The 19,449-nt window shown below is 39.9% G+C and overlaps 1 protein-coding gene across 3 annotated transcripts in view; it reads left to right on the top strand.

Moving 5' to 3' along the window:
• ccar1 (cell division cycle and apoptosis regulator 1) overlaps positions 1 to 17,157 on the top strand; it is a 61,050-nt gene extending 43,893 nt beyond the window's left edge. For all 3 annotated transcript variants that reach the window (XM_063071507.1, XM_063071505.1, XM_063071506.1), the window contains 8 exons: positions 597 to 851; positions 2,369 to 2,507; positions 10,046 to 10,131; positions 10,451 to 10,591; positions 11,247 to 11,373; positions 14,038 to 14,223; positions 15,107 to 15,312; positions 16,802 to 17,157. In XM_063071507.1, the coding sequence (XP_062927577.1) occupies positions 597 to 851; positions 2,369 to 2,507; positions 10,046 to 10,131; positions 10,451 to 10,591; positions 11,247 to 11,373; positions 14,038 to 14,223; positions 15,107 to 15,312; positions 16,802 to 16,861 (1,200 nt within the window). In that variant the 3' untranslated portion in view covers positions 16,862 to 17,157. The remainder of the gene's footprint in view (positions 1 to 596; positions 852 to 2,368; positions 2,508 to 10,045; positions 10,132 to 10,450; positions 10,592 to 11,246; positions 11,374 to 14,037; positions 14,224 to 15,106; positions 15,313 to 16,801) is intronic.
• The last annotated feature ends 2,292 nt before the right edge of the window (positions 17,158 to 19,449 follow it).

Below are 19,449 nucleotides of genomic sequence, written 5' to 3'. Positions count from 1 at the left end.
TTGTCAGCACTAAACTGCCCAGGTTCTTCCCCCACCATAATGTGTCAATGTCTTCAGCACTCAATCCAACTTGGTGATACTGCTTAAAGCCAGTTCGTGACATAGCTGCTCACAGGAGTCTTACTCTTAGCAAATCCCCACATCCTCCAGTTGGGAAGCATGACAAGCTATCCTGTAACAAGCAACACACATAAAAGTTGCTGGTGAATGCAGCAGGCCAGGCAGCATCTCTAGGAAGAGGTACAGTTGACGTTTCAGGCCAAGACCCTTCGTCAGGACTAACTGAAAGAAGAGTTACTTAACTATCTCTTCTTTCAGTTAGTCCTGACGAAGGGTCTCAGCCCGAAACATCAACTGTACCTCTTCCTGGAGATGCTGCCTGGCCTGCTGCATTCACCAGCAACTTATATGTGTGTTGCTTGAAATTCCAGCATCTGCAGATTTCCTCGTGTTATCCTGTAACAAATACTATTTGTATATTACTTTGGAGTTTTCTTTTAATAAACTAAAATACTTGAGCATGCACAAAGCACTACAGGTAATAGAGGCTTGTGGCAGCAGACCCTTCCCTCACTGTAATAAATTTCTCTTTGCAGGTATCTCTGTTCGCTGAACTCTTCAATGAAATGCTGCAGAGAGACTTTGGATATCGAATATACAAAGCGCTAGTTGCACTCCCAGAAAAAGATGACAAAAAGGAAAAAGAGAAGAAAGAGCGGAAAGAAGAGAAAAAAGAAAGCGAGAAAAAAGAGAAAAAAGAAGAGAAGGATGAAGAGACAAATGAGCCAAAGAGCAAAAGAAGAAAATCAGGAGATGAGAAAGATAAGAAAGAAGATAAAGATGGAAATAAGGTACTGTTATGCAGGCGATGCTTTTGATTGAATACACAGGCATGTTTCTGTTATTGAGGCTATAATTTAAGTTTATTGAATATCATAGGATTAGTTATATTAACTGTGTCTACGCACAGGGAAGGGGTCATCCGGTCTGATGCTCAGCCAAACACGAGACATCAGCCCCCATTCAAATACATTTATTTCACCTGGAACAAGGTTAGTTACACAGGGCAAGGGAGCAAATACTGAAAATACCTTGATCCTGCCAAAGAATTCTCTCATTGCAAATTTGAAATCCTGACAATGGGCAGAATGGTGCAGCTGGGAGAGGCTTGTGGCAGCAGACCCTTCCCTCTCAGCCAAATTCAGTGCTCCAGTAACCCAGGGCATGTCCTGGGTGGTGGGCATCCTTCATGATGGATGCCAGCTTTTACGGCGTCACTTTGTGAAGATGTCCTCGATCGTGGGAAGGCTAGTACTGCCCATAATGGAGCTGGTTAAGTTTTCACAGGCTGCTTGTTCCCGTGATGCTGAAGTTCCTGTAGTATGCCAGTGCCTCTGGGTGAAGCTCCTAGTGCCCCTACCTGTGATGATGGTGTAGCTGAGTTGATAAGTCAAGCGCATTGTAATAGGCATGCATACAAAGGCTATAAACACCATTAAAATTAGTTTTTGTACGGTACAATAGTAATTACAAATTTGACAAAGTTACATAAATTATACATAACTTGACACTTAACAGCATTAGTTAAGTAAAATATAGCCTGAGGTAGAATAAGTTTTCTCAGGCTGGTTCAGGAACCTGATGGCAGTAGGGAAGAAGCTGTAGTTGAATCTTGATGTGTGGATCAGGTAACTCCTGCCTGATGGGCTAAGAGGGGAGGTGGAATGGAGAAAGAGACAAGGGGAGGGGAGAATTACCAGAAGTTAGAGAAGTCAATGTTCAGACAGAATGAGGTGTTCTTTCTGCAACCTGATGGCATGAATAGTGATTGCTAACTTTTTTCCCTCTAAGCTCTTCTCTTTTCCTCACCTGCTCATCACCTCTCTTTAGTGCTTCATTCTCTTTATCCCATGGTCCACTCTATTCTATCAGATTCTTTCTTTAGCCCTTTACCCCTTCCACTTACCACCTCCAGTTTCTTTCTTCATTCATCCATCCTTCCTCCATCCACCCACCTTGCCCTCACTCCACTTTCTTATTCTGGCTTCCTTCCTTTCCAGTCCTGATGAAAGGACTTTGCCCGAAATGTCACCTATTTATTCCTCTCACAGATGCGTGACCTGCTGAGTTCCTCCAACACTTCCTTCAGTGTGTGTTCCTCGAGATTTCCGGCATCTGCAGAATCTCTTGTGTTTGGGATTGTTGTTTTTTGGTTTCTTTGATTAAAATTGGAACATAATATATATAATATATATAATAAATATATAACAATTCATAATGTCTCTTATTTTTGACTGTATTTAATAACTGGTGAAAGTAAAGCACTCCATGAACTTTGAACCTAAATAATATTTCAATAACATTTCAGAAAGAAGAAAAGGACAGAGATGAGAAAGATTTCAGAAAGAGGAATGACTCTAAGGAAGATGAAGAAATGGAGGAGGATGCCAATCTGGATGATTATGATCCTTTGGATGCAGATGATGCTGAAGATGAAGATGAAGATGGTAAAACTTATTTTTAAATCTTTTTTATTATCATTAAAGATCAACAAAAAAAACATTGAAGTAATCAAGTCAACATGTACAATATGTACAATGAGAAATTAAATTATCAAATAACTGATTAACAAAGTTAAATAATATATCAATAATAAGAAGAAAAAATAAAATGTTAAAACTTTTTTTGGAAAAAAGAAAGAAGGAAAAGAGAACCCCCACTGACTAAAACAAAAAAAAATCCCTACTGACAAAAAAAACCCATTGGGAACACAACCCCGGAGCCATATGCCATACAAGCTTCCATAAAAGAGAAAGATCAATCCGTCAACTCAAATCCATTTAAACAAGAATCAGAAGGGAAGAAGACGGTAAAATTTAGAGCAGTGCTGGTAGATGTTAGTTGATCATTCTCATGCTGCTGGAAAACTTCTTAGCTTTCCGTGTGCATGAGAGGAAGAATGTAAATTTCAAAGGGTGGGAACTGGTAAGGAGGTATGACCTGTACAAAGAAATGGGTTACACTTGAACCCAAGGGGTCCGATATCCTTGCGGGCAGATTTGCTAGAGCTGTTGGGGAGGGTTTAAACTAATTTGGCAGAGGGATGGGAAACCGGAGAGATGGGACTGAGCATGGTGAAGTTGGTATACAAGCAGATGCAGTGTGTAGTGAGACTGTCAGGAAGGACAGGCAGATGATAAGGCAAAATTGTAGTCAGTGCGATAAATTACAGTGTAATGGGGACAAAATTGAAAAGGGTGATGAAGACAGGACTGAAGAAGTTATATTTGAAAGCCCGCAGTATACAGAATAAGATGGTCTTGTAGCACAGCTAGAGATCGGCAGGTATGACGTTACCATCACTGAGTCAAAAGAACAGGCAGGTAGGCAGAGGAGATGGTATGGCTCTGTTGGTTTAAAAAAATGAAACCAAATCCTTAAAAGAGGTGTGGAATCCTTGTTGTTAGAGTTACGAAACTGCAAGGGTAAAAACACCCTGGTGAGATTTATATACCGACCTTTGAACAGTGTGCTATAAGTTACAACAGGAAATAGAAAATGCGTGTCAAAGGGGCAGTGTTATAATAGTCATGGAGAATTTTAAAATGCAGGTAGATTGGGAAAATCAGGTTGGTGCTGGATCCCAAGAGAAGAGAATTTGCACAATGCCCATGAGATGGTGTTTTAGAGCAGCTTGTGGTTGAGCCCACTCAGGGAAAAGCTATTCTGGATTGGATGTTCTATAATTAACTGGATATGATTAAGGAGCTTAAGGAGGCAGTGCTCATAATGTAATAGAATTTACTCTGCAATTTGAGAGGGAAAAGCTAAAGTCTGATATATCAGAATGAAAGAGGAGCTGGCAAAAGTTGATTGGAAGGGATCATTAACAGGGATAATGATAAAACAGTGGCTGGAGATTCTGGCAACAGTTTGGAAGGGTCAAGGTAGATACAGCCCAAAGAACAAATTATTCTGAAGGCAGGATGAAGCAACCATAGCTGATAAAGGAAGTCAAAAACAACCAGAAGTAAAAGACAGGGCATATAATAGAGCAAAAATTAGTGGGAATTTAGGGGATTGGGAGGCTTTTAAAACCAACAAAAGGCAACTAAAAAAGCCATAAGGAGGGAGAAGATGAAATATGAAGGTAAACTAGCAATAATATCAAAGAGGATACTGAAGATTTTTTCCAGATAAATACAGAGTGAAAGGGAGGCGAGGGAAGCTATTAGACAGCTGGAGAGGTAGTAACAGGGCGCAAGGAAATGGCAGGGGAACTGAATTAAGTATTTTGCATCAGTGTTCACTGTAGAAGACACTAGCAGTATGCCAGAGGTTTAAGCGATCAGGGCAGAACTGAATGTGTTTGCTATTACTAGAGAGAATGTGCTTGGGATGCTGAAAGGTCTGAGTGTAGATAAGTCATCTGAACCAGACGCACCACACCCCAGTATTCTGGAAAAGGTAGCTGAAGAGATGGTGGAGGTATTACTAATCTTTCAAGAATCACTAGATTTCAGCGTGATTCCAGAGGACTCGAAAGTTGCAAATGTCGCTCATCCTTCAAGAAGGGAGGGAGAGAGAAGAAAGGAAATTTTAGCCCAGTTAGCCAGACCTCGGTGGTTGGGATGATGTTGGAATTGATTGTTGAGGATGAGCTCTCGGGATACTTGGAGGCACGTGATAAAGTAGGCTAAAGTCAGCAAGGTTCCCTTAGGGGACAGTCTGTTAGAATTCTTTGAGGGGGAAAAGACAAGCAGGATAGTCAAAGGAGAATCAATGGATGTTGTGTACTTGGATTTTCAGAAGGCCTTTGATAAGGTGCCACTTATGAGGCTGCTTAACAAGATAAGAGCCCATGATAAGTGCAGGAGCCTGCAGAATAAATGCACATGAAGTCTTCTACCCCACTCTGATTGTATTGGTGCATTTATTCATGATGCTATTGGTAGGAGTGCTCACCATGCATTCTAATTGAGATAGTCTCATCTTCATACCAAAGACAACCTGTAAATAAGCATTGGGTAGTATTATAATTGTGCTAAATGGCTTGGACTCAGAACAGAATTAGTAACTCAAAAATGGGCATTTACATTGCACCTTGAGTCATTATCAACAACAGAAATGTACACTAACACAATCTTATATATAATGTGTATTAAAACGTCCCTTAATGAAACATTAGCATGAAGCCAGAGCATCAAACCAGGTTCCTTGTGAAGTGCTAACAACAAACATACCAAAAGTGGCTATAATCAAAGCTTATACACAAAGGACACACATCAAAGTTGCTGGTGAACGCAGCAGGCCAGGCAGCATCTCTAGGAAGAGGTAGAGTCGGCGTTTCGGGCCGAGACCCTTCATCAGGACCTGACGAGGGGTCTCTGCCTGAAACGTCGACTGTAAGTCCTGACGAAGGTTCTCGGCCTGAAACGTCGACTGTACCTCTTCCTAGAGATGCTGCCTGGCCTTCTGCGTTCACCAGCAACTTTGATGTGTGTTGCTTGAATTTCCAGCATCTGCAGAATTCCTCGTGTTTACGTTTATACACAAAGGAAACCGGTTGAGGTTGATGGAAGTTAGTCATCCAAAACCCAAGGTATCATTGCAATAGTTTTTCAGGGCAGTGTCCTCAACCCAGCCATCTTCATCTGTCTTGTCAATTGCTTTCCTTGTGTTATAAGGTTGAAAATTTGTTTTCTGTTCATCCACAACTCCTCTGGATACCACTGCCCATGGGTTCTCCTCCAAAACACCCAATCCAGTTGAAGAAAACTGTCCACTACAAGGGTAATAAAGTCTGGACAATAAATCCTGTGCTTGCCAGTCATGCACAAATCCTAAAAAAGTGGCGTTTTAACAAATACGTAAGTGCGTAATTATGGCAAATACAATAATAAAGCTACAAGAGGAAATAAAATAACTGTCCAAATGTATGTTATCGCGGAAATAATGTCAAATTGTCCTGAAAAAAATAGCGCATATTGTGCTTCATGTTCACAGATATAAATTGTTCCAAAAAGATGGGGTAGGAGAAGGGGGATGTTGGATGGCAGCACTGATTTGTCCACACATTGTAAAGCTGGATCAGGGGTATTCTTGAGAGACAAAATGAATCCATTTGGTTTGAGCGGCAAGCAAGAAAGTTGTTATTAAATGAAAACTCATTAGCAAGCTATACTGGAAATGCCTGGCTTTGAGTAAATCAGTCGCCTGGTGTGGGTGGTCCCAGGTAATTAATGATGTAAGGGTGAGAAAAGTGGAAAGAATTACAGTAATCTTACAATCTTCCGTATGCAAAAAAAATACAAGAGTGTGAAGAAAATCTATTTAAATAGTAAGTGGTGATGACCTGGAACTTCTGCCTTTGGAAACGATGAGACTTGCAACTCTGACTTCAAAGTGAAATAATTGGGGCATCACAGTAGTGTGGCAGTCAGCACGACACGATTACAGCTCAGGGCATCAAAGTTCAATTCTAGCCTCCTCTGCAAGAACATTTGTTTGTTCTTCCTGTATGCACATGGTTTTCCTCTACGTGCTCCAGTTTCCTCCCGTAGTCCAAATATGTAACAGTTAGTGGGTTAATTAGTTAGTGTAATTTGTCCTGTAATTAGGCTAGGGTTAAATTGGTGTGTTGCTGGGCAGCACAGCTTGTGGGCCACAAGGTGCTGTTTCGCGCTGCATCTGTAAATAGATAAATAAGAATTAGATAGCCACTTGGGAATATCTGCAGGGGCAAAGGGCTAAATGGGGGAGATTCAAACAGACTGGATTTTTCCAGAGGGGGGAGTGTAAATTCAATATGTTGATTGGCTCCTTCTGTGCCATTGGAACTGGAAATTTTTAGTTCTGAAGAAAAGTAGGTTTGGCTTGTGATGTTTTAATTGAAATAAAGGAAGCTGAAGGGTGATTTAACTTGGGTGATTTGGGAAGGATCTAAATAAAGTAAATTAGAAGAACCTATACCCCTTTGCAGAAAACTTCAAAAACAAGCAACGTGGATTTAACGTAAATAGGGAAGTTAGGAAATAAGTTAGGATCACCAAAAGAGTGTTTAGTGTTAGGAACTTGCTGTCCAGAGGATGGCAGAGGCAAAAACCTTCATTACATTTGTAAAACAAATCAAAACTGCCGGTGCTGCAGATCTGATGAAGGGCCTTGGACCTGAAATGATATGTTTTTGTGAAGTACTTGAATATTCGCATTAAGAGCCATAACCTTCATAATTGTGCAGTGGAGAGTGTATTGACTGGTTGCATCATAACCTAGTATGGAAATATCAAAGCCCTTGAATGGAAAAGCCTACAGAAAGTAATGGATACAGCCCGGTCCATCATAGGTAAAGCCCTCACCACCACTGAGCACATCTGTATGGTGCGCTGTCCCAGGAATGCAGCCTCCATCATCAGGGTCTCCGCCATCTGGGCCACGCTCCCTTCTCACTGCTGCCATCATGAAGGAGCTACAGGAGCCTTGGGACCCACACCACTAGGTTCAGGAACAGTTACTACCCCTCAACCATCCTGTTCTTGAACAGGAAGGGTAACTTCACTCACCCCATCACTGAACTGTTCCCACAACCTATGGACTCGCTTTGCAGGACTCTTTATCTCATGTTCTCTATTTATTACTGACTATTGTTTCTTTCTGTGTTTGCAGTTTGTTGTCTTTTGCACGTTGGTTGTTTGCCCATCCTGTTGGGAGCAGTCTTTCACTGATTCTATTGTTTCTTGGTTTTACTGTGAATACCTGCAAGAAAATTAAACAGTGTTGTATATGGTTACATTTAGTTCAAAGTACATTTATTATTAAAGTATATATTTGTTATAGATGTACTTTGATAATAACTTTACTTTGAACTTTGATCATTTGCTGTACTATTGGGCAAGTGCTAGAAGATGTAATTAAGTTGATTGGGTTTTTTTTCAACCAATTCGTTGTCTGCTGTGTTTTAAGTTTTCCACTCAATCACTTCGTCACCATTCACTAGAAGACTAGCGGCAGCCTTTGCTCTTAGCCTTTCTATGTTAAAACCTACCTTATCAGCCAAATGTATACACAATAGACTAGATGCTAGAACTTGGAGCAAAAAAACAAACTGCTCTAGAAAGCATTTGTGGGGGAAATGTCCAGATGAAAGATCGTGACCAATGTTCCCTTAATTTTTAGTGGTCAGTGTGCGCAAAAATCTTATGTTGTGCAAATTTTTTTCCTGTGACAAAAGTATGTGCGCACTGAATGCACAGATGGCACAGTTTATGCAGGTTTACAAAATATTTGACATAAAACTGCACAGAATAACAACAAAATAACATACATATTTAAGTCACTCAGGTTATTTTTTTCTCTCTCCTGTCTTTGGCATTTACCCATTCTTTATAAACTCTATCTAGACTAATAGAACTTCCATCCAATTGATAGCTTTTGATTCTCATTAACATATCCAAATGACATTCACCTAAACGAATTCTCAGCTTGTTTTTTAGTTGATTCATTGGGCTAAAACCTTGCTCACAGTCCGCACTAGACGCAAGAAAGGGTCCCCCAATGTCCATCAACTGTGCAAGGTCGCAAAACTGTTCATTTTGAAGTACAAATGCCTCCATTTGAGCGAAGTTTGAAATCAGTTTGGATTTAATTTTTTCTTGCATGGAAAATTTGAAATCGTTAAACTGTCTAACTATCAAATGTGAAGTCACAATTTTCAATTTGAAATCGTTAAACTGTCTAACTATCAAATGTGAAGTCACAATTTTCAATTGAAGAGAAATCAAAAGCTGACCATTCTTGTACCTCATCTTCAGGAAACCTTTCTTCTAAATGAACACAAAGACTATTTATAAAAGTCAACAGCGAACTTGTATCTACTGTGACGTTTTCTTCACGTTGTTGGCTTAGCAAAACTTTAACTTTGTCACTCCACGAAACATTGTCTCCCAGATCCCAGAACAGGAAAGGTGAGGTGACGTAAATTAGTGACATGCATTGTGGTATTTGAAAAACCAACTAACTAGTTAACAGAAACATTTAGCCAAAAGATTATTTTCAATAAGTATAAATATTAATTACTACATTATTTTAGGTAACTAACCTTTTGTGCACACATTCATTTCCTTTGTGTACTGGTTGAAAAATGTGTGTGCATGCGCACAGCTTAGAGGGAACATAGGTCGTGACCTGAAGTGTCAGTTATTTCCCTGCAGAGGTGTCGTTTGACCCACTGTGTTCCTCCTGCAGCTCAATGGTGCAATCCAAAGGTTTTACTGTGGCTCATAAATATATAGTATTTTATTTCTGAAGCTGCTTCAGTCATGTGCTATATGATTATTAGCTGCAATTTCTTGAGTAAAAAACAGATTGTGTTCTCAGTCCCTGCATAATCTCTAAGAAAAGATGTGCTGGCATTGGGGTCCAAAGGAGGTTTATGAGAATGATCGTGGGAATGAAAAGGTTCATATATGAGGAGCGTTTGATGGTTCTGGGCCTGTATCCACTGGAGTTTAGAAGAATGAAGGAGGATCTCACTGAAAATTACCAAATATTGAAAGGCCAAGATAGATTGGAATTGACAAGGATGTTTCCAATAATGGTTGAGTCCAGGACCAGAGGGTACAGTCTCGGAATAGGAGATCCCTTTAGAACAGAGATGAGGAGGAATTTCCATAGCTAGAAAATTGTTAATCTGTGGAATTCATTGCCACAGACAGCTGTGGAGGCCAAGTCATTGGGTATATTTAAAGCGGAGTTTGATTGGGTATTTCATTAAGGATATCAAAGGTTACGATGAGAAGGCAGAAGAATGGGGTTGAGAGGGAAAATAAATCAGCCATGATTGAATGGCAAAGCAGACTGAATGGGCCGAATAGCCTAATTCTGCTCGTACATTTTATGGTCTTAACGAATTCTTTGGGTTATCTGATAGTAATTACTACCCTGGTATTATTGTGTATTAAATAGTGCTGCACTCATCCTTAAAGTCAAATATTGCTCTGAACAACTTCACTTGAAATATTGTATTAAGTACATTTACTCTCAACAGATAGGGATGATGAAGACAGTAGAGATCAAAAGGATGACAGACGAGAAGGATCGAGGAGATCCAGAGATCCCACATCCAAAGACAAGGTATGGAGTCAGTTTCAGGCAGGATCATGATGAAATGGGACGTTAGATGTGTTGACCTTGCCACATTGTGTCTACAGTATGCTTGGAAGAGAGCATTTTCAATTCAGAGTTTGGATGGGCATGGTCAAGTTACTAGTCATGGGATAAATGGTCAGTTTATAACTTCACAGGGTGAACAATGATAAACATGCCTGTACCTGTTGAAGTCTTATTCCTTGAACGTGCTAGTATGTATGCACTAAGTAATACAACAGTCAGGCTTGAACTAAGCCATCTGGCCATTTATAAAGTTTGACTGCATTTGTTTTGACTCTTTAAGGAAAAGAAACAGATGTTCACATTCAACAAGGACCTCCTTCTTGCATTTGTTTATTTTGATCAAAGTTATTGTGGTTATCTGCTGGAGAAAGATCTTGAAGAAATTATCTATACTCTTGGACTTCACCTTTCACGGGCACAGGTATGCTTCTCTGTCAGGTTGTTAGAATTTGTTGAATTTGTGCAGTTGCAATCCTGGGAACTTATGTACTTCACATTCACTGATGGAATCCATAAAGCAAGACTATTAGCTGAGTAAGCAAACCCATTGTAACTGAAGATTCTTTGTCAGGCACAACCAAGATCCCTATCAGTTCTGCAGGAGAAGCCATGCAGTGGTTTCTCAGCTGTGTAGAAGTCTGGTAATTACATTTCCCAAGAACAGGGGTTCCCAACCTGGGGTCCATGGCATAAAGAAGTTGGGAACCCCTGTCCTAGAGGAAGAAGATTAGGATTTCTACAGACTTCTAGCTAAAGATTAGTAAATTCACATCCTGCAGTGCCAGGTGATCTCAACTGGGCTTCCTTTGAACGCTCTACCTTTGGGCAAGAGAGGGAAGATTCGGATAAAATAGTTAAATCCCATTACTCTACTTTGGTCTTTTCTGTATGTATCTTAAGATACTGAACGGCCTACAAATACTCCTGTTTAAAGTTTTATACTTAGGAATTAAAGAAAGCTAAAATTGGAGAATAGTAGATAACCTATCAAGAGCCAAGACTATCAACAAAAGGGTGCTGGAAAAAACATTATTCTAGTACTAATCAAGGGTTTTTGATTTTTTTTTTCTTACCAGGTTAAGAAGTTAATTAATAAGGTGGTACTACGTGAAACTTGTTCATACAGGAAGCTAACAGATGGCAGCAAAGATGAAGTCAAAGTACCAGTGACAGAGAGCGAGGTGGAATCTGACCATTTGCTCGGTACGGGACTACATTTATTGTATATGTCCTCACAATAATCCAATTGGCCTCCTCATTTTTTGTACCGAAAATGTATTGCTTCATGTCATAGAGCAATACAGCACTTACCTTGCACAAAGCCTCCTAATCAGTTCGTCTATCCAAATGCTGGTAGATCCTGTCTCTCAGGATCGCTCCAGTAACTTCCCACTACTTGTGTCAGACTGAATACTTAGTTGTACTTGTTGATAACCCTTTTAAACAATGGAACAACTTTAGCTACTTTCCTGTCTTCAGACATTTCACCAGTGGCCAGCCATGAAACAAATATCTCCTCGAGGGCTCTGTAGTTTCCCCTCTAGCCTCTCGCCAAATCCAAGGATGAACTTGGTTAGGCCCTAAGATCTGTGCACCTTAATGTGCTGTAAAGCTGCAAATATTTCCTTCCTGGTAAGATGAATGTTCTCCAAAACACTACTTGTTTCCTTTATATTTAGAGCAACCATGCTTTTCTCCTCAGTAAACAAGAGGAAGAAATGTTCAGTAATGATCCCATCTTCTGTGGTCCAAGGCATAGACAGCCCTGTTGATCTCCGAGGCCTTTCACTCTTATTATAGCTGCGGAATGTCTTCGGATTTTTCTTAACTATACTTGCCATGCTCTCTTTATCCTCCTGATTTCCCTCTTAAGAGTATTCTTAATCATTTTATTGTCATCATTAGCTAGATCCTGACCACCTAAATCCAACGAATGCTTCCTTTCTTTTGACCAGAGCCTCAATATCTCTCATCCAGCCAATGTTCCCTAAACAGCCATGTTTACACTTGACTCGAACAAGAGCATGCTGCTCCTGGACACTTAACAACCCCCTCTTTAAAAACCACCTGTGTGCCCTTCATTCCATTCCCTTCAAACAAGCTCACCCAACTGACCTCTGCTAGATCCTGTCTGGTTCACCTAGAATTAACCAGGCTCCAGTTTAGGTCTCTAACCTTTGGAACTACCCTGTTCCATCACTATCTTAAAACTAAAATTAGGATTACTAGACCTAAAGTCCTCAGTGACTTGCCACTTAAATAACCTGCGCTACTTTGTTCCTCAGACGAGATCCAATACTGTACCCTCCCTAATAGGGCCCTTTATACACTGACTCGGGAAACTTTCCTGGCCATAAATTTCACCATGCCAAGGCTCTTAATACCCTGGGCAGTCTCATAAGTATGGGGAAATACAATTTTCCCAATAATACAACTCATATTCTTACAACTACGAGCAAAATGTCTGTGCGTCTGTGCACCTGCACCCTAAGTACTCACTGACTATTGGAGGGATGGGATCTATAATACAGCCCCACTAGAGTGACCCTCCCCTTCCTTCCGAGTTCTACTGATATGGCCTCACTAGATCCCCCAAGAAGTTGCCTTTAAGCACTGCTGTTCCATCCTCCCTTATCAGAAAGGCTACACCCCTCCTGGCTTACTTGAACACTTTTACAGCCAAAGCACCCGTATCCTGGAATATTGAGCTACCGGTCCACCCTTCTCTCAGCCACATTTCAGTTATGGCTATAACATCCTTGTCCTCAGACCCAATCCACACTAAGTTCATCAGCCTTGCCTTTTAAACCTTGTGCATTGAAATAAATGCAGATTAATTGAGTATACTTTTCCCTAACTTTACTATGTCCCTGGCTATCCTGATTACTTGACTTGCTCTCATTGGCTCCCTCTTTATTGTGTGACATGTTCCTGCTCAGTCTCCCCCCCCCCCCCCAATCTTGTTTAAGCCTTCCTGTGTGGCACTATCAAATTTCCTTGTAAAGACTTTGGCCCCTTTCTGGTTCAAGTCCAACCCAAGAATTTACCTCAAGAATCCCAGTGGTCTACAAACTTAAATCCCTGCCCCCTGCACCAGCTGTTCAGCCACAAATTCATCTGCCCCGCCCTCTTTCTGACATCATAGCGTTTGCCACCAAGAATAATGTGGAGGTCACTACCATTGAGGGTCCTGCTTTTCATTGGTTGGAATTAAGTTGCCAATTATAGAGCTATTCTTGCTATAGGAAAAAGTCTTTTGTAGAATAACTAAGGAGGTTGCTTGGATAGTTAAGAGTCTGAATGAGCTAGAAGTGTGAAAGAATCATGCAGCAGAAATCTGAAAATAAGGATGGTTAATGACCCAGTATAAAATTAAGCCAATTTAATTTCTAGATGAATTGAAGCATAATGATAAATGTCTGTAAAATCTTACTTCACTATCATTAAATACCAAACTTTGTACTCCATTGTTTGTTTGCAACTTTTACTTCTGATTCCCAAGTGCAAATTTATGGTAAAAAAAAATTGAGAGCATTGGTGATCCCGGACCAAACCTTGTGCACCATCACTTCCAGTCATTGCATCTAACCACTTAGTTAACTAGTTTTTACTGAACTAGTTCACCTCAAATGTTTACTGCTGTTTTCTCTTTCCACCATCTGCTGCTTACTTCTACCTTTTCTCTATTTATTGAACTTTGTGCTTTCAACAAATTCAAACTATTCCCACTCCCTCAGTGTTTGAAGTTGCCCAAATTCTTTTCCATAAGATAATTACAGAACAGGGAAGTTATTTTCATCCTATCACAATGAGTTAAATTTTGAATCCAGGTTGTGTAAATAACATTACTCTTTGTATTCATTTTAGGAAACAAGCTGCTGTTGCCAAACTTAATAGTGAAACCAGAAGCCAATGAAAAGACAGAAAACAACAATTTGATAGTGTACAATGGAACAATGGTGGATGTGGGTAACTTGCTGCAAAAATTACAAAAAAGTGAAAAGGCACGAGCAGAAATGGAGCTTAAAGCACAGACCCTGGAGGCAAAGATCGGTAAGAAAATGGTTCTGTTGCTGATCGTATTTCACCGCCAGTGTCCTCTGTCAATCTCTTGTGACCCAACTTTTCATCAATGTTATTTAATAAAAGTTCTGATTCTTGAGTAATGTTCTTTGAGCTTGATGATCTCCATCATCTCACCCAAGTAATGAGTATTGACAGTTGATTGATCAGCATTGATTCTATGTTTGAATTTGTAATCATGGAATGATACAGCACTTTCAACACAACACATTTCATTTAACAGACAGCAAATTGAAAGTTGACACACAGGGCAGGCATTAAGGTGCATCTTGAAGAAGAAAAAAATGGACTTATCTCCATTTTTTTCTTCTTCAAGATGCACCTTAATGCCTGCCCTGTGTGTCAACTTTCAATTTGCTGTCTGTTAAATGAAATGTGTTGTGTTGAAAGTGCTGTATCATTCCATGATTACAAATTCAAACATAGAACACTAAACCATAGTACAACCCCTTCGGCCCAGATGTTGTGCTGAACTTTTAACCACCTCAAAGATCAATCCTACCCTTCCCTCAACAGATTGTTGTTGATATTTTGATAGTGGATCGTAAATGTGATTTTGTGAACCTTTTGGCCCATATTTCTGACCTGTTGATAACTTGTAGTAAGATATAAATAAAGTACTGCAGATGCTGCAGATCAAAGTAAAAGAAAATGTAGGGTGTACTCCAAATGTCTGGCAGAATCTGCAGAGGGAAAGGGTGCAGATTCAGATCAGTGACTTTAAGCAGTTCTGATGAAAAGTCATTGATTTCCGTTCTTGGTCCACTGTCTTTCAGGTTATTTCTGATTAAATGTTCAACCAGGTAGTGTCTTTGACTAAGTAAAGGCATAAATTTAATCTTATTTTGTACAGAGGAAGGGAAAAAGCAGATATCTAATATGGAAACTGCCAGCAGAAGCTTGTCTTCAGAAATGAAAGAAAACAAGAAATATCTGGCCCGAGCTGAGGAAAATCTGAAAGTGTATGAGGAAGCCAAACTGCGTTTTGAACAGCAGTTGATTAACACCAATAAGAAACTGTCATCAGTTATGGAGGAAATTCACAGTGTCCTTAAAAAGGTAAATATGGATGTTTGCACAGTGTTATCCCTTCACCACAAGGATGGGAAAGAATGAATTTCCACTTGTACAAGTCATTCATGTCTGAAGAACTTCATAAATAAATGCATTTGAAGTATGGTAAATGTTTGCAAAATGCTTTTGTTTTTCTGTAATGTTACAGACATACAGCATGCAAGCAGGCTCAGATTGTCTATGCGATCAAGGTGTCTCCCTGAGCTAGTCCCATTTGCCCGTATCCCTCAACCTTTCTTATTTATGTATTTGTTTAAAACATTGTAATTGTACACACCTCTCCCACTTCATCTGGCAGCTCATTCCATATACCCGCCACCCTTTGTGTGAGGCAACAAGATGCCCTTTCCCTTCTCATCTTAAACCTGCGCTCTTTGGTTTTAAATTTCCCTATGCTGGGAAAAAGACTGTGACCACCCACCTTGCTAAGCCATTCAGGATTTTATAAACTTCTATATGATCACTCCTCAGCCTCCTTTGCTCATGGAAAATAGCTCCAGCGTGTCCAATTCTAAAAATATTTTAAATTTCATTCCTTGTTCTTTTCTGATTCAGCAGCAAGAGGTATCTACAAACAAAGGAGGCACAGTACGTGTTAAAGGCTTTAAAATTACATTATTAGTTATATAAAGAATAAAAATACAGGAAGAAAGAATTATTAATAAAGTAATAAAAGAAACAATAACTTTCAAGCCACCCACACAGTACATTCAGGGAACCATAGATCCCCCCTCTCCACCCCCAAGAGAAGATTTCCATTTGCACAAAGAAAATTGCTTTTTTTAAAACCTTTCACGATCCTTCAAAATCATTCATAACTTTTAACCCAGTACTTTTCCAGATAAACATGTTTTTCCCCTATTATCTACTCTCAAGGTTATAGACTGGTAGTCAGTACGTTTTCCAAACATTGCTGTAAACTAGTTCCCTTGTACTTTCTCAAAACATTCCAACATCCCAGACTAACACCATTTTCTCCTACAAATTTCCATTTTGTGCTACACATTTGAGCATATACCTAGAAGGAATCAGAGTTAACTCTTTCCTTACATTGTCCTCTCCAGTCTCTTGTAACTCAACTTCTCTAGTCCTAGTAATATCCTTGTGAATCTTTTCTGCACCTTTGCTTGCTTAATCACATTACTGAAGTTTTTTTTTGTTTTTGTTTTTGTCATTGTTCCCTCTACTAATTTACTGATCTTGAGCTATCAGTCTGCACAGCAAAATCTTCAGGCAGTTGTTCTGGGGATCATTACAACAGTCTTAGTCCCATCTTTGTAAAAAAGGATCCAATCTCACAAGTATATGCACCTGGCAATTTATGTGCATCTCTTATCTCTGCGCCTTAAAAACCGTCATAGGCATTGTATTAATCATATGTGCATAAAATTTGCAGCATCTCTTAGGTGACTTTTTAATATTTGATTCAGCTGGTTTCTATTTAGTTCATTATATTCCTTTTGTTTTAAAACAGGGAGAAATCTCAGATGAAGACAAAAGTAAAAAGTCAAAGGAAAATGGAGCACCTGCATGATGTGGATGTGTGATGTAGATACCTGGGTAGTCGACTATATTGTTATAAAATGATTTTACTGCATTGCAGTTGGCTGAACTACTGCATGTGTAATGGATTTTTTGTAGTTTCGGGGTGTGTTTGTAGAAAAAAAGATGTACAGAGTTCTGATAACTGTGAACTGTTTAAAAAAAAGTCTAGCAAAGGTGGAATTCCTAACTGCTTCAAAGATTAGTAGTTAATCAACTGAAGATACCTTTGCATTGCTAAATGTTTTTAGAAGAACATTAACTTTTTATGTTAATAAATTACAAGAAACCAGATGCTTTAATTGGTCATGTTGTATTCTCCAGCTGTATGGAGTTTCAAACTTTAAACACCCAATTACTTAAATCATTCATGATTATGTTTAAACTATGATCATAATATCACTAAATGGTTGTGAAGATAACACTAAATGTATTAGTTAGAAAGACCTGCATAGTGGTGGGGGTGGTCTGTATCTAGAGCAAAACATCTGTGTAAAATATGTCATTAACTTCATCGCTGCCATCCCAATTAGGCAGATCAGGGATGTGCATGTATTGAGGTCACCGAGCAACCTTCTGGGATCTGCAATTCAGTATGTAGGAGGCAGAGGTTAGATTGAAATTGTGTGTCTGCAATTGGGCCTGCAGCATCAAAGAAGCAACCAAGCCAGACCAGAGCCCAGTCTTGCTGTCTCATATTCTAGAATCTGGTTCTAGAGTGTGGGATAAGAATTGGATAAAGTTAGAAATCATTAATTGGAATTTTAGAATTAAAACATCTTAACCTATTGCAGATCACATCAAACTAATGCTGAGACTGGCCTCTAACCAATGCCAAATGCATTGCTGCCAAGTATTTAATGTCATCTTGTGGGCAGGTCTGATGAAGATATCAAAAAATTCCTTCTGAAGTGAAAACAAAATGCTGGAAACATCCAGGAAGTCGAGCAGTGTTGGTGGAAGGAGATGTACAGTAGTGTTGTTTCCAATCTCAGGCGCTTCATTGGAGCCTTCACCTGACACCAGCTGCACTGCTTTCAGTCAGGTAATAAGACCAGTCTAGCATTCATTAGCCTATACCTGTCCAGCATCCTTTCACACTTATCACTACTTAAAGCTACTAACATTACAGGTATGCAAGGCGGAAATTCACTGACCTCTTATTTATTTTAGCGATACAGCGTAGAGTAGGTCCTTGCGGCTCTTTGAGCCACGCTCCCGCAGCAACCCCTGACAAATCTAATCCTGGGCCCATTTACAATGACCAGTTAAGCTACCTGGTACATCTTTGGACTGTGGGATAAACCTGCAAAGGAGATTTACAAGGATGTTGCCTGGATTGGAGAGTGTGCCTTATGAGAATAGGTTGCGTGAACTTGACCTTTGTAAACACAAAATAATCTGCAGATGCTGGGGTCAAAGCAACACTCACAACACGCTGGAGGAACTCAGCAGGTCAGGCAGCATCCGTGGAAAAGATCAGCCGATGTTTCGAGCCGGAACCCTTCGTGTGAACTTGACCTTTTCTCCTTGGATTGACGAAGGATTAGAGATGTGTAAAATGATGAGAGGTATTGATCTTGTGGATAGCCAGAGACTTTTTCCCAGGGCTGAAATGACTAGCACGGGAGCATAGTTTTAAGGTGCTTCGAAGTAGGTACAAGGGGGATGTCAGAGGTAAGTTTTTCCACACAGTGATGGGTGCATGGAATGCACAGCTGGCAATCGTGGTTGAGACGGATACAATAGGGTCTTTTTAAGAGATTCTTGGGTACATGGAGCTTAGAAAAATAGAGAGCTCTGTGGTAGGGAAATTCTAGGCAGTTTCTCGAGTAGGTTACATGGTTGGCACAATATTGTGGGCCGAAGTGCCTGTAATGTGCTGTAGATTTCTGTTTCTGTTAAACTGCAGTAGCTGGCGGAAACCCCATGCATTACATGAGGTGAGCAGACAGAAACTCCTACAGAATAGCACTGGAGTTGAACTCCAAATGCCAGAATGCCCCAAGTTTGAATAATGTTTTGCTAACTACTGCACTACTGTGGGCACCCCCCCCCCAAAAAAAAAACAGTATTTCATGGTGGGATCAAAAATCACCAACAGGTTCACACTTGTGAAATACCAAGCAAACTCCAAAGAAATTCTATGCTGCCAGTGTTTGTGGATGGTATTTTAACGCCTCTTTTTGGGATTTGACTTCCTGCTTTCTCATTCCATCGATATATTCCTCCGGCAACGATGTAATATCATTTATAGTTCCATGTTTTCATGCTGTCATTAAATGTTATATACTGTTCCTTGGTCACATTCCCAGCAAAGATGCATCTAAATAATGCAGTCAACATCCAACATCAAGATTCTGATGAAAGAACGAAGTGTAAGCATTAGATTCTGATGAAGGGTCAAAGCATAAACACAAGAGATGTTACAGATGCTGGAAATCTTGAAGAACAAGATTGTTGAAGAAGATGCCCACAGTAGCATCTTGTATGCAGATAGAGTACTGCTATGGCCAACAGAGTCCATAATCAATTGTGGTTTCCTCCTCCTCAAATTTATTAGCAGCTGATGTAACAAAC

Source organism: Mobula hypostoma, chromosome 19 (genome assembly GCF_963921235.1).
Source record: "Mobula hypostoma chromosome 19, sMobHyp1.1, whole genome shotgun sequence".
NCBI lineage: Eukaryota > Metazoa > Chordata > Chondrichthyes > Myliobatiformes > Myliobatidae > Mobula > Mobula hypostoma.
This window is presented reverse-complemented; position numbering and strand designations above follow the sequence as displayed.